Below are 21781 nucleotides of genomic sequence, written 5' to 3'. Positions count from 1 at the left end.
CTGCTGGCTGCTGCTCAAAGTGCCTTGGGTGCTTTCTTTGCGCTGAGCCCTACAGGCCAGCCCACTGTGGTCCCTGGAGGAGCAGGGAGACTTGCTCTGAGGGGGCACAGGCTGCCAACAGCTGAGAGCCTCAGTGTAGAGCCTGCTAGTTTGTTGGCCAGCCCTGGAGCTCAGAGGCTCAGAGGAACCAGTTAGAAACACACATCCTCAGGTACTCCCGTGGGTCTGAGCAATTCAGCTGGGTGCTGGGCTTGTTGGAAGTCCTGATCCAGAGGAACAGGAGGGCTCTCCGGGGCCCATCTGCACCCTGCAGAGTTGAGCTTGGTGTCCTGGCTTTCCGTCTTGGTTCCTTTGTTAGGGGGACAGTGCATATAAAAGGGACCTGTGTTCACATCCCTTGGGAGCTCAGAGAGGAGGCAGGAGTCCTGCCCTACCCCAGGTGTCCATTTGTATCTGGTGGAGTCCTGGACAAGAAGAAGCAGCCTTGGGGCTGGGGGAGGTGGGGAAGGATTGCCCAGGACCCTAGCAGGGGTGATGGAGCTGGTTTATTGCTAGAGGCCTGGTGGTGGTGGGGATTAGCAGGTAGCTACGGAGCAGGTGCACCTGATGTACTACTCCCAAGGGACTCATTTGTGTGCTCCCCAGGGTTTGAGAGCAAGGATTCTGGGGGTGAAGGGGACCAAGAGTGAGATTTGGAACTGAGCTGGGAAGGGTAGAGTATGACATCGTCATTCCTCCTGTTCCTGTGCCAGAATCCAAGTGGGGTGAGGAGGGCATACCTGGGCTGTGCCTACACCCTGTCCACCTGCTTGGCCCTAGAGCAGCTCAGGAAGCCCTGCTGTGGCTTCTAGGCAGTGAGGTGGGGCTTCCAGGCCCGTTTGAAGAAACAGCGCTGCTGTCTTGAGCTTAGCTAGCTTCCTCCCTCCATCCCCATCTTTGGCCTGCCTCTCTCTCTCATTATTTTTATTGCAAAGTCAGATATACAGAGGGAGGAGGGACAGAGAGGAAGATCTTCTATCCATTGATTCACTCCCCAAGTGACTGCAATGGCCAGAGCTGTGCTGATCTGAATCCAGGAGCCAGGAACTTCCTCCAGGTCTCCCACATGGGTGCAGGGTACCAAGGCTTTGGGCCGTCCTCCACTGCTTTCCCAGGCCACGAGCAGGGAGCTGGAATGGGAAGGGGGGCAGCTGGGATAAGAACTGGTGCCCACATGGGATCCTGGCATGTTCAAGGCGAGGACTTTAGCTGCTAGGTTACAGCTCTGGGTCCTGGCCTGCCTCTCCTTTGGACATGTGTTGCTTGCCCTCTGGTGCCGTGGGTAGGACTGGGGTGTGCTGCTCTGAGACCTTCTCCCACACAGTCCATGGGTAGCGTGGTAGAAGCTGCTTTCTTCCATGGGCTCCAGGTCCCACTGAGCCAGTCCAGGCCCTCTGCTGTCACTTTTCTGAGTGGGAGATATAACCCTGGAGGTTGTGGGTGGGCATGGTCCTGGCATAGGAGGTCTCCTATTCCTGCTTTTCAGAATGCCTTTACTAGGAAGCCCTCCTGATGGTCTGGGCAAGGTGAGAGGTCAGGGGTCAGAGGTCAGAGATCAGACCACAGAGGGGCGGATGGTTGTTGAAGGCCCACTGTGTGTTAAGAGCTTGTCCCAGCTGCGAGGGAGTTTTTAACTGAGTTTGTACAAAATGTAGTTTTGAGTCTTCTTTTGGATGAAGGAAGAACGAGAATTTTTAATATGTGGGGACTTCAACAAATTCATGGCAAATGGGATTATAAACTTCTCTGGGACTGAGTGTTTGCTCCAGGGGTTAAGCTTCTAGTTAAGATGCCCATACATCCTACATTGGAGTGTTTGAGTTCAAGACCTGGCTGTGCGCCTGACTCTGGCTTCGTGCCGGTGCAGACCCCGGGAGGGCAGTGCTGCTGGCTCAGTAACTGGGTTCCTGTCACTCGTGTGGGAGCCCTGGATGCAGTGCTTGGCTCCCAGCGTGGGCCTGGCTCCTGCAGGCATTCAGGAGGTAGGCCAATGCATGGGAGCTGGCTTCTCTCGTTCTCTGCCTTCTGAAGAAACAACAGTTTTTAAAATTTATTTATTTATTTGAAAGGCAGAGTTTTTCCAGATAATGGTTTATTCCCTGAATGGCTTTTGGACCAGGACAAAGACTGGAACTCCAACCAGGCCTCTCGCATGGGTGCAGGAGCCTGAGAACTTGAACTATTCTCGGCTGCTTTCCCAGGGGAAAGTAGGAAGCTGGATTGGAAGTGGAGCAGCTAGGACTTAAATGGGCACTCATCTGGGAGGTCAGCATCACAGGGGGTGGCTTAATCAGTTAGGCCATGATGTTGCTCCCTCTCTTCCCTCTGCTGCCTTTTTCTTTTTTTTTTTTAAAGATATATACATTTTTCATGACCTTGTTGAAGACTTCTGCTAAAACTGCAGTGGGGGCAGACAGGACATATGCTTCATGGTAAGGTTACGCATCCTCCATGAACCAACTGGGTGGCCCAGATGGTGGCACCGACAGGCATTCAGAAGTGTGAGAGGGAGCTCTATCTGCCTAGGTGGTCAGGGAGGGCTTCATGGAGGAGGAGGAGAGGACTCCAGGAAGGAAAAGAGGGGATATCACCCCACAGGGAAGGCCAGGACGTGGGAACTGGATGTGAAGTCTGCGAGGACCAGGAGTGGGGCCTTCAGAGCCCACACAGAAAGAGGCCCTTGGTAGGCCTGTCTTCCTGGGCCATTGGGCTTTCACACTAAGGATCTGCAGGCAGAGCCCTGTGGGGGGTCCTTCCCTCCTTTTCCTGTGATGGCCTGGGGTCATGCCCTTAACTGCTCTCCCCTGTGAAGCTGTCAATCCTACCACCTGGTCGCTCTGCAGAGCCAACGCAACCGTGCAGGTGCAAGTATCCGACCTATGTGGATGCAGCCGTAGGCATGCAGCTCATGTCCTGGGGGCAGGCTCCATTCCCAGTGGGCTTCTGTTAGAGAGGAGTCCTGGATCTATGTCCCGGTCCTTGTCTCAGGAGTTCTTGTGTCCCTTGCTGCCACCAGTCCCTTGGGACATTGTGCTGAGCCCTCACCTTCTCTCCACCTTCTGTTCACAGCCCATCACCACTGAGAGCACACCGAAGAATGTAGTGGACATGGTGAGTGACAGCGGGTGACTGGGGGCAATGGTTGGACTGGGCAGGGTAGCTAGGTGGAAGGGAATTGTGGTGGTGCTGGTGATGCTGGGAGCTGGGGCTCTGCCTGTGCCTGGATGGTTTTTTTTTCTCTGTGTTGCTGTGGCACCAGGCAGGTGATCAGAGAGCGCGGGGAGGCTCTGAACGTGAACTCCTTTATTAGATAGGTAGGATATGAGAGTCATCCTCAAGGCTGGATGGTAGCGGAGGGAAACGCGCCTCCACAGTGGGAAACTGAGGCTGGCCCCTGAGAAGCACCTGCTGGCCAGCAGCAAATCACAGGCATGGAGATGGAGGACTTGGGTTCAAATCCTGACTCCACCAAGCTTCTAATTCACTGTAGGCACATTGGAGCCTGCCTGTGCTGTGTGTGTGTGTTTTAAAGATTTATTCTATTTTATTTGAAAGGCAGAATTACAGAGAGAGAGAAGGAGATGCAGAGATCTTCCATCTGCTCATTTATCCCCCAAATGTCTGCAATGGCTGGGGCTGGGTCAAGCCGAGGTCAGGAGCCAGGTGCCTCTTCCAGGTCTCCCACATGGGTGCAGGGGCTCAAGCACTTGGACCACCCCCTGCTGCTTTCCCAGGTGTAGTTGTAGGGAGTTGGGTCAGAGGTGGAGCAGTTGGTGCCCCTGTGGGATGCTGATGTAGGTGGCCACTTTACCCACTGCAGGTGCCTCAGCTTTATTAACTGCAAAATAGGAGTCATAGTATCTTCCATAGGAGTGATGGTGAGATTGTACATCAGGGACTTGGGCTAGCTCTGGGGAGTCCTGAGTGGACGAAACAGTATTGAATAGTAGCTTTCCCAACGGGGCCCTTCTGCCCATCCCTCGCTCCCTGCCCCCCTGCTGGAAGCCCCAGGGCACCATGGCTGGTTCTCTGATTGCCTGTCTCTGTCCATAGGGAGAAGGATCCTCCTGGGGTGGAAACACGCAGAAAAACCTGGAGGAGGAGGTAAGCAAGCTGTAGCCTGGAACCTGGAGCCTGGGAGAAGGCCAAGGCTGGGCCCTGTGGAGCTGCCTTCTGCTGTGGCCTTCCCCACCCTTCTCCAGAAGGGCAGGCCCCAGAACAGGGGCTGTCTCTCAGCCCTCTGAGCCTTTGGCTCAGCACGAGCCAGAGCTCCAAGATGCAGCAGGGAGAGCATGGGGTGGGGAGTGTGTCAGAGAGTCCTGGGAATGGGGAAAGCTGATGGGCCCAGAAGGAGGAAGGACATGGAGGGACGTGGGCTCTTGCAGGGCCATTTGAGGATATTGTTGGAGCTGCTGCTTCGGAGACAGGCATCTTGAAGAAGTTTGGGTCCTCTGTGTGGCTCAGCACTCAGGTCTCAGGAGGTCTCTGGGTCTCCGGTGTCTCCAGTCTCATGGAGTTTATGGTGGCAATGGGCAGGGGTGGAGGAATCAAAGGACAAACTCCCCAGACAGAAGGATCAAAAAAGAAGGGGCGCGGGGGTTCCTGCTCTGGCTCCCCCTGTGTGTGTGGGTGCATGGAGTCCAGCCAGGTCCCCCTGTGACGGCATGCCCCTGAGCTGGCCTCTGCCTCCTCACCCGCCAGGCCTGCAGAGGAACAGGGAGTGGTTTTGGCGGTTGGCACAGGGGGAGCTGTTGATGGCACGAGGCCCTATCATCTGACAGCTGCCTGACCCACGGCGGCTGCAGAGTCAGGGAGGGCCCTGGAGGGAGGTGCTGGGGGCAGTAACAGGTCCTCTTGTGGGTGGCCTCACCCCCTGCCCCGCTGCTGTGCTCTCCCTGGAGCCGCCTGGAGCAGCCAGTGCTATGGAGTGGAGGTGTCAGGTACAAGAGTATGGAGTCATGCCCCTCAGACTGATGGGGAAGACCCTCTTCAAGGTAGGTGTGGATTGCCAGGGGCACCAAGGATGTGTGTGGGGTAGGGTCTGTGTCCGTCCTGTGCTGTTCCTGAAGGGTTGGTTGCTGGGGGAGCAGTGACTTGTGTGTGCATGCTTGCTCCGGAGGGCAATCAAAGCATGTACTATGTACTCAATAAATGTGACCTCTCTTCCTTGGGTACTTTGACTGAGGGCTGGGGGCTGGTTTGGGGGTATTTAGATTTTCTTGACAGCCTCAATGGTAGATGGTGGATACTAGGATCCCGTTTGGAGTTACTCCACCACCAGAGTCCCTTCTGGCACTACTGCTCGGGTCTGGTGTCATCCAGGCCCCCTTGCCCTTGACCCTGAAGACAGGTGGTGGCTCACAACTGAAGCCTCTTAACCTGTAGCCTGGGCCACATCCTAGCGCAATAGCCTCCCTTATGTCCCCAGCTTGGGCCTAATGGATCCTGTAACTTGGAGCTACAATTGAGAGAAGTCAGACAGCAGGAAGGACCTTGGGCTGTGAAGCTGTGCATGACCTTGGTCCTGGAGGAGGAAGAGGGGGCAGCGGTTTTAGGTGTTGTTGCTCTGAGATGTAAGTGTGTATATGCGCATGCCTGTGTGTGTATGGGGTGGACAGGGAGGCGTCTCCCGTCTGGGCCTGTTGTTCTGCTTAAAGGAGCCTGCGAGGTGAGCAGATTGAGCCTGCGAACCAGAGAGTCGGGGAGAAGGTCCCCGCCTGGCCATGGGACTCTTGCATGTTGCCCGTGGTGGGCCAGTTGGGAGGCGGTGTCCTTACAGCACCCCCCACCCCCAGCCCGCTGCTGGGCTGCTCAGGGCCTGTTTGTGAGCTGTTTTCCTCTCTCTGGCCGGAGGCCCGGGACTCCTGGGGCAGGAGTGGCTGTTTGCCTCCGGCCCACTTGGTGCGTAGTGGAGTTTGTGGATGGTGTGCTGGGTCGCACTTTGTTTTGGAAAAATCCAGGCTGGTGGGCAGGAAGGAGAGAGGAAGGGGTGTGGTTGCACAGGGTTGTTAGGGAGGGCTTGGAGGGGGGCACTGGCCACAGCCCCCAGAGGAGATGGAGGAATGGGGATGGGCCCCTGACCCGGCCAACGTGCTGCGGCCTGACACGGCCCTGCTGCTTGCCTCCCCTCCCTCCTCCGGCCCTGCTCCCTGGGGACCTGGGCTCAGGAAGCTCCGGCTGGGTCAGCCATGGTTGTGTTTGGTCTGTGAGCCCCAACAGAGGCGTTGGCTGGTAGGAGACCTCACCCAGGCACCCAAGGCCTTGGGGTTCCTGCTGAAGCTGCAAGGGCGGGCAAGAAAAAAGGAAGCAAAGAGGAGCGACCAGTGAGAGTCCAAGTGATGATCGGAGCAAAAAGAGTCAGCTGGAACTGCAGCAGGAAGGATGAGGGTTAGATAGCGGGAGGGACTTCCTGGCGCAGTGTAAAGTAAAGCCACTGTTTTAGGGGAAGCTATGGAATGTCCTTTCATGGTGTCCTTTCAGCAGAGGAGGAGGGCCCGGTGTCCTGGCGATGGGCAGGAGAGAGTCCTGTTTGGTGCCTGTGAGGGCTGGATCAAAAGTTCTATTATTGGCCCCCTGTTTTTAGGAAGGACTAGGAGGAAGTTCAAAGCTACGTGGGTCAAGGGCCTTGAGATTCCCCAGAGAGGAAAAGAATGGGATTACAGGCGGGCTGAGAGCTTTTTTTTCTTTTAAAAATAAAGTTCATCGGGACCTCTTTTTCCCAGCGGCTTTTCAGGGGTGTAAGGAGGCAGTGTTGTGAGCCCCATGTTGTTCCCATTCCATGGATGAGAGAAGGGACCGCAGTGGCCTCTGGATCTTTGGGGAGCGTCTTTGTGCAGTGCAAGTGCAGGGAGTCCAGGGACTTCCCCTACCCTGCTCCCCGGCGCCGCCTTCTCAGTGAGCGCCCACCCGGTGAAGGTGTTGGTGCGGCTGTGGCCGGTCCTGGGACTTTGTCCACCTGTGCTTGCTACAGCAGCATCCACACCCACGCAGCCCACCCGGCCTGGGTCCCTACGTGTCATCACCGTGTGTGTCTGCGTCCTGTCAGCACGGTCACATGCCTCTGCACTGTACAGACAACAGGAAGCCCCGTTGGAGACAGGGCGGCCCAGTGATTCACCAGGGGATGACACTCCTCCGGCTGCAGCTCGGTCCTCCTCTGAGGGGTTGCTCTCCCAGGTCGCTGTCCTGGTCATTGCCGTCATGCCTGCCCTTCCCGGCCAGCTGGGGGCAGCCAAGCTGGTCTGGACTTTGCCTTATCACCTCTGGAGGCAGCCTGGCCAGGCTGTGTTGGGCCAAGTTTTTATTTATCTTCCCTGGCTTTTTTTTTTGTGTGTGTGTGGGGGGGTGGGGAGACGGAGGAATGCAAGTGTTGTAACGTTTGCAAAGGGGGTGGTGGTGGCAGAGAGAAGGGAGCCAGGTCTCCTGCCTGGCTCATCTTCCTCATCCCTTCCCTGCTGCACCTTGCGTTCAGTATCCTCCCCCAGCCCTCCTGTCCCCCTTTGCCCACTCCTGCCCCCTCTTGGGGCCTGAGAGGGCCTGAGATCCATGTGCTTGGCCACACCTCAGTCTTGGCTGCCTTGTGGCTTCCAGTTGTTGGAAGCAGCTGTGGTGGCTTCCTCCAAAAGCAGCTGTGGAGCAGGAGCAGATGAAACCCCAGGGGCTATTTATAGCGAGGTGGCCCCGGGGGGCCTGGAGTGAGGCCCGGGGCCTGGGAAGAGTCTTTGCCTCCTCATCAGAGCCCAGCAGAGAGGGAGATGGATGGAGTGCTGGTGTCTGCTGGGGCCTCTGGGCGGGGAGTTTTGGCACAGCCTGGTTTGGGGCTTGCAAACCAAACACAACCACTCCCGACCCTTCTCTCCACCCCGCCTGACTCATGCAGAGCCCAGTCCTTGGAGGCCAGAGGGGTTGCGAGGCTGTGAAACTGCTCCGCCTGGCAGCCCCACACTCGACTCCGTCTTCCTCCCGCTACCGGTCTGCTGTACTAGCTCAGGGGCAACCCAGGCTGAGTGCAGAGTCTTCCCTCCGCCAGTGGCTCTGACCTTGGCCTCAGGTGGGAGTGGGGCTCAGAGCTCACCTGCCCCCACTCCTGACCAGGAGTGGGGGTGAGCAGGGGATCATCTTCTTGGGGGATGCCAGGGAGCAAGTCCCCGAGGCAGAGGGTGAATGCTGCTTGGTTATCAGCTCTCTGGGCACATTGGGGCGGGTGAGTGTCCTCCGGTCTCAGTTTCTATCCTCCTTGGTCCCTTCCAAGAGGTGGTAGAGACTTGGTGGGTGGGACTGGCTGATTTGTGGGTGGGTGTGCGGGGAGGGGTGCACGCAGGTGTCTGGGAGGCATCAATGGGCTCCAAGGGCTCAGGAAACCTGGGAATTGGGGGATTCTGCATTCAGCCAGGGGGCTGAAGGAGGTTGCTTGTAGGAGTGGAGTAGGCGTCCTCTTTTCCATGAGGCAGAAGAGTGGCTGTGACAGCACTCAGCAGCCACTACTGACTGCCAGGCGAGAGGCAGTGGGCTCTTGCGCATGGTTTGTTGGCATCCTCATGCAAGCTGCTCATAGTTGTCCCATTGATCGCCGGGCGGGGCAGGTGGCTCCCAGGAGCTCCACCCTGGAGGAGCCTGGGACGTAGTCCCTGGGGAACATGGGCCTTGATTGTGTGCATTCTCCTGCTACGCTGGGGCGTTTGAATGCCAGGTTGGCTTGATTCTGCCTGAGTTGGTGTCTCCCCACCCAGGAACAGGAGAGGTGAGATGCAGTGGCAGAGACTGGGTCTTAGAAAGTGGGACTCCTTGCCTTACAGCCCTCGTCTCTGGCCCTGACACCCCTTGGCTGTTCTCCTCATCTGAAAACTTGCCACTGAGGGACGGGTACAGTTCCTGCCAAGGAGGGATGGGGTGCAGGTTGGTAGTGGTCAGGGCAGCCAGGTGCACACCATTGCACAAGCGTGCTGGTGTCTCATGCTGCCTGGAGTGTTCCTGGTGGACCCCAGCCCCACGGTGGGATCTCAGTGGTGCAGCAGCTGTTGGCTGCCTGGGTGTCCTCTATGAGAATGGCACCAGCCACACAGCCCTGAGGTTCTTTCTGTCCCCATGGGCTTCCAGGCAGGTGGATACCCTCACATGAAATTGGCATGGGCTGTTTTTGGCTTTGGGGAGCTAAGACGCTAGAGTGGCAGGGCTGGAATGTTGGCAGAGAAAGGAGAAAAGAATGTGTGTGTGGCCATGGCCCTGAGCACTGTGTGGACAGCTCCCTGAGGCTCTCCTGCTGTCCTTTCTGGCCCTCAGCATAACACTCCTCTCCTGTTCAACCTCCCCTCCTCCAGAGCTCCACCAGAGTCACTCCAAGTGTCCAGCTCCAGTCCCGGCCAATCAGGTAAGTTGTGGCATGTGAGAGTCAGGGATGAGAGTACGGGCAGTGGGGTTACTGTGGATATTACTGCCAAGTCTTGCCTCTGGGTCCCCCAAAGCCACCATGTGAGACCGATGCCACTTGGCAGCCATTGTGTTTGGAGTTCCAGCTCCCAGCCAGGATCTTGAGCTGGATTCTTAATTTACTTGCATGAGCTCATCTCACCCAGCAAGGTGTGTCTGATGGTAGACAGAGCACTGCGTTGCAGAGGGAGAAGGTGACTTGTTAAAGGTCATGTGCCCCAGAGGTCTGTATGCAGTCCCAGCCGGTACCTGCCTGTGCTGCCTCTCATTGCTCTGAAACCACAGCACTTCTGACCACCGAGCCGTTTGTAACTGGAAAGCTCTGGTTCATCTCTTGTCCCCGGTAGATGCTAGGACAAGGACATGCACGGGGGTTGTTCTGTGCCTTACTGGTCCAGAGGTGGCTTCCTCTCTGCTTCCCCTGCACTCTCTGAGGCCCCCAAGAGGGAGCGGAAGGCTGTGTGACCCAGCCCCTGGTTGCATTTGGGCGGGCTTTCAGATGACCCCTGCATGGTCCTATAGCAGATAACAGCTGGGTGGGGTGGAGGTGGAGGATGCTCAAGTTGTCCACCTGGTGGCGCTGTTCTGCTTTCCCAGGGGAATCAACCAGAAGAGGGCCAGCAAGAGTGCGGATGGGTTCCTTGTGACTCCTGTTGTCCCTATTTTGTCCTCCTTGCTTCTGTGGAACTGTGGAAGAGCTGCTCACAAGTGTTTCTGGCAGTCTGTTCCCCTTGGTGCAAAGACGAGATGGGTTGGAAGGTGGGGAGAGAGGATGCTGCAGGATAGCTGAGGGTCCCTGTCCATTTTCTAAGAGGACTGTGTGTGTGTGTGTGTGTCTTTTTGCCCCAGACAGCCTGCCACCTGCAGAGCTATCCCTGGGAAGGTTTTGGATGGCTGGGTGGCTGGGGCCAGGTGTTGAGTCCTCCTGTACCCCAAGCCTGAAAAGCCACCCTGTGTCCTTGACAGCCACCCTTCCCCTCCCCCCTCCTCATTTCATGCCCCATCTAGATTCATCCTGCTGGGTGCCTAGGTTCTTATAGCAGCTTAATGACCTGGGGTCCATCGTCCCCCCTCCACTACCTTTAAGACCCTGTGGGGAGGCAGGTGTTTTCTGCTTCCCTTGCTGCAGGGAAGAGTTAGAAAGATGAGGTGTCCCTGGGGATGCAGGGGGAGTGCCACCCTGGGGCTGGGGAGAACGCAGGTGCACTTGGGAGCTACAGGTGAGCCACCTCGTCCCTGCCCCTGGATGGAAAACCAGGAGAGATGTCAAGAAGCAAGCTCTCCCTTCTCTCTTCCCCTCTCCTGCCAAGCCCAGGGGACCCCAGTCTCTCAGAGGAACACTTGGTCTTGGGGGCCACTCTCTGGTTTCCTGGGCCGTTAGGTCTCAGAGAGGCTACTGCCCAGGAGTGTGTGGCAGGAGCTGCCACCGGAGGCAGCAAGAGAGCCAGAGAACAAGGAACAGCGGCCCATCTGTCTGCCTCCTGGTGGGGCATGAGGAGCAGGAATGTGCCCTGTGGTCTGCCTACCTGGTGTCCATTCCCCTGAGAGGTCTCCTGCTCATTGCCCAGCCGCAGTGCCGGGAGGCAGTGGGAGGCTCAGTCCTTGGCTCCTGAGAGTACCCTGCCCGGCTTGCCATCCTCTTCCATGCAGTCCTGGGATGCTTCTGAAAGACTGCCTGGCCAGGCAGCGGCTGTGTGGGGCAGGAGGCAGAGCTGGACTCCTAGGTCCTGCTCAGATGTCTGGAATCACAGGAAAGTGTTAGGATTGCTGAGAAGCAAGTTGGTATCCTTGAGGCTGTCTAAGGGCCCTTGTTTGCCTTTGCTTAGCTGGCCGGTATAGGCACTTCCAGGACTGGCTAACCCTGGCCTTGGCCTTGGTGTAGGACCTTGATCCAAGCTGGCTGTGGAGTGATTTAGGCTGTCAGAAGGTGCAGGTCTCTGGGGCTTGAGGGCAGGTTCTGATCTAGAACTTCTCCCCACCCCACCCCACCCCACTGCTTGCTGTCTCCTTAGAAACGTGAGCGTGACCCAGACCATGGAGGACGACTGTGAGCTGGACCTGGTGTATGTCACAGAGAGGATCATCGCCGTGTCCTTTCCCAGCAATGCCAACGAGGAGAACTTCCGGAGCAACCTGCGGGAAGTGGCTCAGATGCTCAAATCCAAACATGGAGGCAACTATCTGGTGAGGATGCTGGGGAAGGGTGGCAGGGGGGCCGGGAGGAGGTCCCTTCCACTGGCTCGCCACCTTCACTGTGGGTGGTGTGTGCACCTGGCCCTTAAAAAGACTTGCTTTACTCCTCCCTGGGACCCAGTTGTTCACTAGGTTCCTCCCCACCCTCCAGCCAGCCCAGCTCAGTTCTAAGGATCAAGAAACCACTCTCTGTGTACCAGGAGGAGAGAATTTGACAACATGAGCTGCAATTACTGAATGCTGTCTGTTTGCCTGGCCCTGTTCACCACTTTGCACCTTGTTCAGCACCTTGTGACAGCTGTGGGAAGTAGGTGCTTACTTGCTGGAGGTCACAGGTTGCAAAGTGCTGGACTGGCATGGCGTTGGAACTTCTGGGAAGTCTTAGGAGAGAAATGAGGCCACAGGCATCTTTAGGGTCCTTGTGTTGCTGGCTCAGAGGACTGGCCCACCATGTAGATGACGGAGAAGGGCTGACCTGAGCCTTGGCCCCAGAGGAGGGCTCAGGTCTCTTACTGGGAAGCACACCCAGTCTGGCTCTGCAGGCTGGCCTCAGGGCGTTGCACCAGACAGGGGTTGCAGGAGGCTGCAGTGGCATCCTGGCTGTGCCCTAACCAGTAATCCTAAACTTGATGGCTTTAAGCTTGGATTCTACCCCAGTTCTGGGGGCTGGCTTGCAGCAGAGCAAGTCCTGCGTAGCTCTCCTGGCTGCTGCTGTCTCCTAGCACTCCTTGGCATCCCTTGGCTTGCCGCCTTGCCCCTGCAGCCCGTCACATTGCTTTCCATCGGCACGGTGGTTCTCTGCATACCTTCTCTGCTTATGTGGACATCAGCTGGTGGACCCAGGGCCTGTCCTCCATCTGGGCCGTTCCTGTCCTGAGATCCTTTGCTGTTTGTCAGCATGTTTGTCTGCCTTTTATAACGTCACTAGGGGGTCCTGGAGGAGCTTCTTGGGAAAGACACAGTTGATTTTAGCTGGCAGTCCTAGAGCTTGTAGTTTAGGACGGGGTAGCTCTACAGGCTGATGTTGGGGGGTGTGTCTTGGGGCGTGGTGGCATGGTCATGTGATGAGTTGGGATGCAGAGTCACCATAGCCGGACAGAACTTGAGCTTGGTTCCTTAGAGTTCTGGGGGATGCACTTCTGGTGACCCAGTACCTCCCACCAGGCCCCATTCTTATATGCCATCAGTTTCAAAGCAGGGCCAGTTTCTAAAGTTGGCTCCTTGACCTTTGGGGGCTGCGTCGCAGCCACCCTCGGAGGCCGGCCTGTCAGCTGTGTTAGGCATTGCTGTGAGCCTTGACTTGAAGCATCATAAAGTCCTGGTTTTAAATTCCGACTCTGGGCCACTTGGTTTTACCCTGCTTCAGGTTTCCCTTTCTGTAAAATGGGCCTAATTGCACCACAGCCTCCTTGATGGCTGAGGAGGGAATTAAGCCACTGCCCATGGCTGACTTGTGGGGGACTCCTGCTGAGTGGCAGCTGTTGTTCATTGGTGCTCCTGGGCAGGGCACAGGAGTAGCCTGGAAGGCACCTTTGAAGGGAGGATACCTATGGGGTCAAGGGTTAGAGGAGGGCCCCTAGAGCAGCTGGCCCCTTCTGATGATGGAGTGGGCACAGCGTCCAGCAGTTGAGATGGTACATCTTCCCCAGGCAAGATTATCAAGTCAGTCTACGAGTGGCACGCCACTCCTGGGTTCTGTCTCTTACCATGCCCCTCTGCTGCTCAGGGCATTGGCTCCTTGGGGGCAACAGCAGAGCGTCTGCTGGCTTCTCTCCTCCCGCTCCTCCCTGACAAGTGGCCACACATTCATGCTGTGTTGGGGGTGAGCAGGATTTCAGCTAGGGGCAAGAGGGGTATGGGAAGAGAAGCAGAAGTGAGCCCAGGAGGTACAGCAAGTAAGGGCTGGCCTGGGTCCCAGACGCCTGGCTGTGGGAGTGCAGGGACGTTGTGTCTAGAGGGGCCAAAGGTCTTGAGAAGGGGCTGGAGCTGGCACATTTGTCCATCCTATTCCCGGTATGACCAGTGGTTTCCTGGGCGGCCATATTTCTCCGGGTCCCTGCTCATGACCTTGCCTTTTCTCTCCCTCTAGCTGTTTAACCTCTCTGAGCGAAGAGCTGACATCACAAAGCTGCATGCCAAGGTGAGGCGACAGTTGCTTTGGGACAGGAGGGGGAGGGGGTAGGAGAGAGAAGGGGGGAGGGGGAGTATCCCCCCTCCACATGAATGAAATAAGGGCCCTCACCTGGAAATGACACTGTGATGCTCTGAACAGCCTTTGCAAGTTGAAGGGCCTGCTTTTTAAAAGTTTGTAGATTTATTTGAAGGGCATAATTACAGAGAGAAAGGAGACGTCTTCCTTCCATTGGTACACCATCCAAATGGCCACAATGGCTAAGTCCGGGTCAAGCCAAAGTCCAGAGCCAGGAGCTTCATCTGGGTCTCCCATATGGGTACAGAGGTCCAAGCACTTGAGCCAGTCTCCACTGCTTTCCCAAGTGCATTAGCAAGGAGCTGGATCAGAAGTGGAATAGCCAGGGGTTGAACTGGTGCCCATATGGGATGCTGGCACCGCAAAAGGCTTTACCTGCCATGCCACAGCACTGGCCAGTGAAGGGCTACCAGTTTTACCTTGGCTGTTGGCAGGATTGTGTCAGGGACCGTGCTATGGATGTTGGTTCCCAGCTCCTGGTTGTGTGACCTGGGTGGGCTGTAGACCTCTCTAAGCCTTAGTTTGCTTGCATGGCTGGATTCAGTGGCCCGTGGCCCTTGTAATTCTCTCTTATCCTAAAACTCTGCAGGCTTCTCTGTCCTGAGAGAGGGACAGTTTGCATGTCCAGGGACTAGGAATGATCTGGAAGCATCAGGGGAACCGGAAGGAGTGCTTGGCATTTTCTCTCTCACCCTGGGCCAGGGCCCAGGACTATAGTGGAAGCAGAGCTGGAGGGCTGTTGCTCAAAGTCCTGGGGACCTTGGGGTGATGGGCTCTAATCCTTCATCAAAGGCAAAGGGGGAAAGTGAGGCTTACGTGTGGTCCTGCACAGTGTCAGTGTGAAGCTGGCCCAGGTCTCCAGTCCTGCCGGGCAGTCGTTGTCTCCCAGCAGAGCGGACAGGCTCCTGCTGCTACTGTCCCCCTACCGGCCCTGCCAGCCTCTCACAACTTAACTCTGCTTGTCCATGCCTTGGGCCACAGGTACTGGAATTTGGTTGGCCCGACCTGCACACCCCAGCCCTGGAGAAGATCTGCAGCGTCTGCAAGGCCATGGACACCTGGCTCACCGCAGACCCCCACAACGTTGTTGTCCTACACAACAAGGTCAGAGTGGGGGGCAGGGTGCAAGTGCATGTGCAAATAGATGATCATGCATGTTCGTATGCCGTGTGTGTGCCTGCATGGGTATATGTATGTGTGCATGTGTACACATGTGTATTTGTGTGTATATGTGTGCATTATATGTGCTTGCACACACACCCAAGTGCATCCTTTGAGGAGTGTGTCTGGTGGCCTTACCCTTGGATCTTGTAAGTGCACTAGTCTAAGTGTACTGCTTTGCAGAGAATAGCTCTGTTCCAGGGGCACCCCCAAGAGCTGTGCCTGGGGCCTTGTGTCGCTGGCAGCACTGGATCAGCTGTGCTTCCTCTGACAGCCTGCCCCTCGGTTCATAGACACATCAGAAATCAAGGCTTCTGTGTTTGGGGCTCTTGCAGGGGAACCGGGGCCGGATAGGAGTGGTCATCGCTGCCTACATGCACTATAGCAACATCTCTGCCAGGTAAGAAGATCCTGGGGCTGCCCGTCCCTCTAAGCATTGATGCTGCCACCCCACACCCCACTCACAGCCACTCCCGTCCCTGGGAGGCAAGATAAGGGCAGAGGGTAGGAGAGACGATAAGAACTGTGCCAGAGCCACACGCTGGTTAGAAGGGGCTGCACGTGGCTCTGAGGTGGGGCAGAGGATGAGAGGGGAGAAACCCCGTCCTCCCAGCTGGCATCCTGGTGGGCAGCCTTTGGGAGGGTATGCAGGTACAGTCATGGGCACACCACCGAGCCAGCTTCAGCTGCCTTCTGTCTCCCTGGATGAACAGAGAGGGAGTCGGAAAGAAATGCTGGCTTAGATCCAGGGCCAGCAGGACCATCTAGCAGTTCTGTCCTCCACTCCCTGCCCCTGGCCAGCATGGGTGGAGGAAGTCTAGGCAATAAGCAGCAAGTGACTCCCGTTCTGCAGGGGGCAAAGGATGTGCTTGCGTATCTGGCTGTGCATCTGTTGTGTCTGCTGAGCAGCCCCAGTGCCAGGCAGAGGGGTCTGGGAGCTGGGAAACGCTAGCTACTGCCCACATGCACATGAAGCAAGTCAACCCTCTGCTCCTCTGCTTGTAGCTGGATGAAGGAAGGTTGAATCCCATGGCCCCAAATCACAGGCTGAATATAGCCCAGGCCGTGTGGAGGTGGTGCTGGGTTGGTCTTTTCCCGCAAACTTTTCCAGCACAGAATTGCAGGCGAGGAGGCCCATCCTTCTGTCGGTCCCCGGGGTTGACTGCAGAGCTGTGCAGGTCTGGAGGGAGCAGGGAGCGTGGGACCAGGACACACTGGGGCATAGCATCAGCTCTGCTCACTTTCCGGCTCTGCCCACAGCGCCGATCAAGCCCTGGACCGTTTTGCAATGAAGCGTTTCTATGAAGACAAGATCGTGCCCATTGGCCAGCCATCGCAGAGAAGGTGGGTCTCCAGGCTCACAGCCCAGCACCAGGACGCAGGCATGCACACACTCACTGTGTGTGAGAGCTGGACCGTAGACCCCTGTGGGGATGGAATGGTTGTGCCTGGGCAGAACAAAGCACCTGTGTTCAGGTGCCAGCCCAGGGAGAGGCTGTGTCCAGGGCTGCTGCCTGCCCTGGGAAATTGCAGTCATCTGCTGTTGGGCGAGCTTAAAGTCCATTTTGCAGGAAGAAGAGGCCACACGTCCCACCTTAGGGAGCCCGTAGGTCATTGAGAGAGGCAGACATTAAGCAGGTGACTGTGCAGAGAAGATGACCTCAGGAAGTGGTTGGTGCTGGGAGAGAGAAAGCAGAGAGGTGGTTGGGAGGGGAACATGAGCCCAAAGTGGAGTAATGGTGAACCCCCTTGTGACAGTGGAGGATGCCCCCATTTTCCAGATGAGAAGCCTGAGCATGGGGCAGGGCTCCTGGCGAGCAGTGGCTGAGCTGGAGTGTGCAGGAAGGCCTGGTTGTGGCACTCAACCCTGGGTGGTCACCCTCTTCCCCTACCGAGGTAGAGGTGGTACTGACCAGGTACGCTGTCAGGATCACTCTAGTAACGCTGGTACTTGGCAGAGTAGGTGTTGGGGGGACCTGTTGGCTTTATCCTGATTGGCAGAAGTGGACATGGGAGGTGGGGTCCTGTCCTGCCTCCCCTGCTGCCAGTCCTGCAACCTCCCAGCCTCTCCACACCCCCGGATGAACCCTGTGGCTCTGGCCTGCATGGCTGATGGGAGCGGTGCTGGCACAGCTCGGGGTTAACCCTGCCCTGGCAGTGGGAAGCCAAGGCAGGAAGTGAGTGTGTTCTAATTGGCACCAAGTGACTGACATGGCCAGCCCCGGGGCCAGCCATCAGAAGCTGCACCCCACCAGTCTGTGCCAAAACTGGCCAAGCCCTGGGGGAAGTTCCTCACACCCCAGCTTCTCAGGCGTTGGTCACCCTGCTGGATGAGGGGTGCCAGGATGGCAGGGATGTGTGTGATGATGGCCCAGTGTGCTTTGGACAGGGCAGGAGAGCTGAGCAGGGAGTTTGGTCAGGGGTAATTCCCAGCAACTCAGTGTGGGCTTAGACAACACATTGGGCATGTATTTGTGTGTTTTATCTGTGTCTGGTGGCCCCTATCCGTCACCGCACCTGCTCATGGGTGGGTCGCTCTGGCTGGAACTGCATGTGAAAGTGTAGCAGGTTTCCCATGCGCTGGTTGCCATTTTCCCGCCTTCCCATCCGCTTGCAGGACCTGAAGCAGCCTGAGGAGTGGATGCCAGTGGGGGAGCAGGAGGGAGGGGCTTTGCCTGCATTCATTGTCCCCCTCCTGCCCCCACACTCATTGTCCCTAGCACACAGACACATCCTGTTGGGGAGATCTGATGGGAACCTGCCATTCCGGGTTTCCGGTCTGAGTAATGGGGCTGGGGGCTGGGCGGGGGCCTGAATAGGAGCTGGCGTTGCCCATCAGATTATCTGGCTTGGGTAGTTGGAGGGGCCCCACCCAGGCGCAGGGATGGTGGCCCAAAGGCCTGGAGAAGGGCCAAGGAGCCCAGAGACAGGAGGAGAGTGGTATCCTGATCACGTGGTCCCGGTCCCCACCCTCCTGAGAGAGCTCGAGTTGGCTCCTATGCAGCCTCAGGAAGCCGCCAGACACCTCTGGCTGGAAGTGCCGAGGGATGGTGCCGAGGAAGGATTGCCCTGCAGACTGCCAGATGCCCCGGAGCCCAGACTTCTGCCCTCCTCTGTTCTCCCACATCCAGCATCTTGTGTCCTCACTGTATGTCTTTGGAGAGAGTCCTGTGACCCTTCTTGATTCTGATCTTCCCTCTGTCTGGGACAGGAGGGTGGGTTGATCCTTGCATTCTTCCTTACCAGATCTCAAAAGAATCGTGGGCTCTGACCCTAGAAATGGGGACACTTACTGAAAAGTAGTTGTCTCAAGTGCCAAGTGAAGTCACCAATGCACAGGGATGTCATATGCTTTGCTGAGCTCTTACTATTTGCTGCACTAGTGCGTGGTTGGTGGGTCTTTAGGGGTCCAATGAGGGGCTGTTGAACATAAGTGTTCACCTGCTCTGGGCTTGGTGTGAGAGTGTTGGAGGGGCCTGCTGGTCACGCAGATTGCCTCCTGTGACAGTGAGCAGCTTGAAGCCTGTGTGGGATGTGGGGAAGGAAATTTTGGTCTAGCAAGTGGATTGCTGGGCTGGGAGTTATCACTGAAAGGAAGTGTTCGTGCTCACCACCAGGGGGCACTGGAGATCTCCAAGTGGGATGCTGAACTTGCCTCAGCTCCAAGTTGGCGGGGACTTGGGGATCCCAGGTGCCAGGGAGGCCTGTGCTGGGGGCAGAAACCTCAGCTGCCAGGAGGCCTAGGGGTGGGGTGGCCAGGCTGATTGTGTGGCAGCCCAGGCCTCCTCCCTGACGCCACCGGCCTCTCCTGGCTGCAGGTATGTGCACTATTTTAGCGGCCTGCTCTCCGGCGCCATCAAGATGAACAACAAGCCCTTGTTTCTGCACCACGTGATCATGCACGGCATCCCAAACTTTGAGTCTAAAGGAGGTACCTGCTGCCAGCCTTCTAGCTTCGCTTCCCCTCCCTTCTCCTTCCCCCCATTCTTTTACCTCTTTCTTTTAAATAACGACAACAACAATAATAAAGAGGCAGCTTTGAGTGCTTAAAAGAAAAACACACACACAGATGTTGCAGAGTTCTTGGGCACGCACTGGGCCTGAAGTTCGGCACCCTCTGAACTCTATGGCATGATCATCTGTCCACTTGAAAAATGATTCCATGCTTCAAGGCGTATGATGTTGCTCAGTGCAAAAGGCCTTGCAAATGGAAAGTCAGCGTTCCCATTTCCTTTTTCTACCTCTCCTCCCCACCCCCTTCCTCCCTTCCTTTCTTTCCTCCTCCACCCTTTCCTCTCTCTCCCTGCCTCTTGTGCTCATTTCTGCTGTTTTTGCTAACCGCATCCCTCCCTGACAGGTTGCCGGCCGTTTCTCCGCATCTACCAGGCCATGCAACCTGTTTACACATCTGGCATCTAGTAAGTGGGCCATGGGAACGAGGGCCTGGGGCAGCCAAGGGCCAGGGTCAAGACCCAGGCCAGGGGGTGAAAGTACAGAGCCAGTGAGGTTTCCCAATAGCTCTGCAGCAGGGGACAGCAGGGCGGGTTCCCCTTTTCCTGGCCAGCCCCCAGTGGCTCTTTCTTCTCTGCCCAACTCTCTCCCTTAGCAACATCCCAGGAGACAGCCAGACCAGCATCTGCATCACTATAGAGCCAGGGCTGCTGTTGAAGGGAGACATCCTGGTGAGTGTGGCTCGCCATCTGTCTCGAGCCCTGCTACCATCTCTCTCTTCCTGGCCCTTCTCCTGCCTTGAGACCTACCTAGCTGCCCCTGGCAGGTGGCTAGCCTGGAAACCATGGGCCCCAGAGCTCCAGCTCACACAGTGCTTGTCCACTTCCCTGCCCTGGAATGGCACATCCCTTCCCTTTTGACCCTGGGCTCCGCTTCTGTCCTGGAGCTTCTCCTGGGAAACACCACTCAGCATGCCCTATTGCCTCCTGGCTTCCAGTGGGCACCAAGGACTGCCATGATCTAGTCTCTGCCATGGCTGCTTCAGTGCACATCTGAGCTTCTTCCTACCATCTTGCCTCATGTGCGGGAACCTCCCGGGAGGACACTTTGGTCCCTGCAGGTCAAGGCTGACCTCCAGCTCTCTCCAGTCTCCCTCCCCAGTGACCTCTGAAACCCTCTTGGGTGTGGTTGACATCTCCCTGGCTGTGTTTGGGGTGATCCTTGGGGGCTCTTGGCCTCGGGCCCCTGACTGACTCTGCTGCTTCCCCTCCAGCTTAAGTGCTACCACAAGAAGTTCCGCAGCCCAGCTCGAGATGTCATCTTCCGTGTGCAGTTCCATACCTGCGCCATCCATGACCTGGGGGTTGTCTTTGGAAAGGAGGACCTCGATGATGCCTTTAAAGGTGGGTTCGTAGGGTGGGCTCGACTTAGCAGAGCCCCAGTCTGAGAGGCTGTGACAGCCTCTCCACCTTCCCTGAACTGTGTGGTCTGCTTGGGCTCAGGTGTGTTCTTGAATAGTGGTAGCAGAGAAAATGGGAGAGAATTGAGAGTGGGGTGCTCTGGAATTCAGGTTGTGATGTGGAGTGGATGCAAATTGCTGTCCCTCCCCTGGCCATCACCCTGTTCCTTGCCCTGTGTCTCTTCCTGGTTTTCCCCATCTGTTCCACATGTCCTGTTGGTGACAGTCACTTTGCCACCCTTCCTTGGGTTTCTGTTTTGTGTAAGGCTCAGTACTGAGTGCTGGGATGGTGAAGGATGGTGACTGCCTTGGCGAGCTGAAGTGTGTTGCTGAATGGGAAGGCTGAGCGGGCAGGGAGCATTTCTCTCCTAAAGTGGGAGAGCAGTAGGAGACAGGTGGCAAGAGAAGAAGTGTTCAGGGAAAGTCATTTGCTTCTTTTATCTGTTTGAAGTTTTATCTATGTTACATTGAAGCTCAGATCATTAAAATACACATGTCCACCCATTCATCCACCTACCCACCCAACTCATCCTCCATCCATCCATCCATCCATCCATCCATCCATCCATCCATCTATCCATCCATCCATCCATCCTTCAACTCACCCAACTACACACCCATTAATCCATTCAACTAGCCATCCATCTACGCAATCATCCATCATCCTACTCAACCTATCCACTCATCTGTCCACATATTCCTCCCATCCATCCATACAATCACCCATCGATACATCCAACAATTCATCTGTCCATCTCCCCATTCATCCACCCACTCATTTATCTGTCCATCTACTCCCAACCCAATCAATTCATCTTTCCACATATCCCTCCACTCAAATCTCCTCTTTCTCCTTCCTTCCGTACATCCATAATTCATCCACACAGCCAGCCACTTATCCATCATCCACTAATCTGTTCCCTCTCTCTACCAACCATCACTGTGTGTCTGTATGTACCAGGCATGTGCAAGGCCCTGCATGCAGACATGACAGTATGAAGGATGTATATATGCACAGATACCATACTTGCTGTAACTCCTCTTCCTACAAGCTATGGTTGGCGATTGGTGCCCAGACTGAGCTTGCACAGAGAGCAAGGAGCAGGGCCAGGCCTTGAGGAGGGAAGGCCTCTCCATGGGGAGCCTGTCAGGACTCAGTGCAGAACAATGCTTCTGTGATGGGTCTTACTAGCGTTGGAGCTGGGAGGGCACGTGGAGGATGCTGCTGTAATTGTGAATGCTGCCAGTATTCATGGAAAAGAAAGATCTAGCCAACAGAGTAAATGTGGGATTGGGAAAGGCAGAGGGAGGGTCACATATTTCCCATTTGCATATAATGGGAA

General features: G+C 56.3%; 1 protein-coding gene across 3 annotated transcripts in view; it reads left to right on the top strand.

Annotated features, from left to right (window-relative positions):
* Positions 1–21781, top strand: part of TNS1 (tensin 1) — a 263601-nt gene that overhangs the window by 174637 nt on the left and 67183 nt on the right. For 2 of the 3 annotated variants that reach the window (XM_040986490.1, XM_040986489.1), the window contains exons 5-16: positions 3109–3150; positions 4093–4143; positions 9357–9378; positions 11432–11649; positions 13748–13798; positions 14849–14971; positions 15364–15428; positions 16289–16372; positions 18847–18959; positions 19386–19446; positions 19635–19710; positions 20253–20382. In XM_040986490.1, the coding sequence (XP_040842424.1) occupies positions 3109–3150; positions 4093–4143; positions 9357–9378; positions 11432–11649; positions 13748–13798; positions 14849–14971; positions 15364–15428; positions 16289–16372; positions 18847–18959; positions 19386–19446; positions 19635–19710; positions 20253–20382 (1036 nt within the window). Of the gene's footprint in view, positions 1–3108; positions 3151–4092; positions 4144–9356; positions 9407–11431; positions 11650–13747; positions 13799–14848; positions 14972–15363; positions 15429–16288; positions 16373–18846; positions 18960–19385; positions 19447–19634; positions 19711–20252; positions 20383–21781 lie in introns of all 3 variants that reach the window. The other variant, XM_040986491.1, reaches the window with a different exon arrangement.

The sequence above is a fragment of the Ochotona curzoniae genome, unplaced genomic scaffold, assembly GCF_017591425.1.
Source record: "Ochotona curzoniae isolate NIBS_2020 unplaced genomic scaffold, NIBS_Ocur_1.0 contig_4514, whole genome shotgun sequence".
Classification (NCBI taxonomy): Eukaryota; Metazoa; Chordata; class Mammalia; order Lagomorpha; family Ochotonidae; genus Ochotona; species Ochotona curzoniae.
Note: the sequence above shows the minus strand (reverse complement) of the source record. Positions and strands in the feature narration are given on the sequence as shown.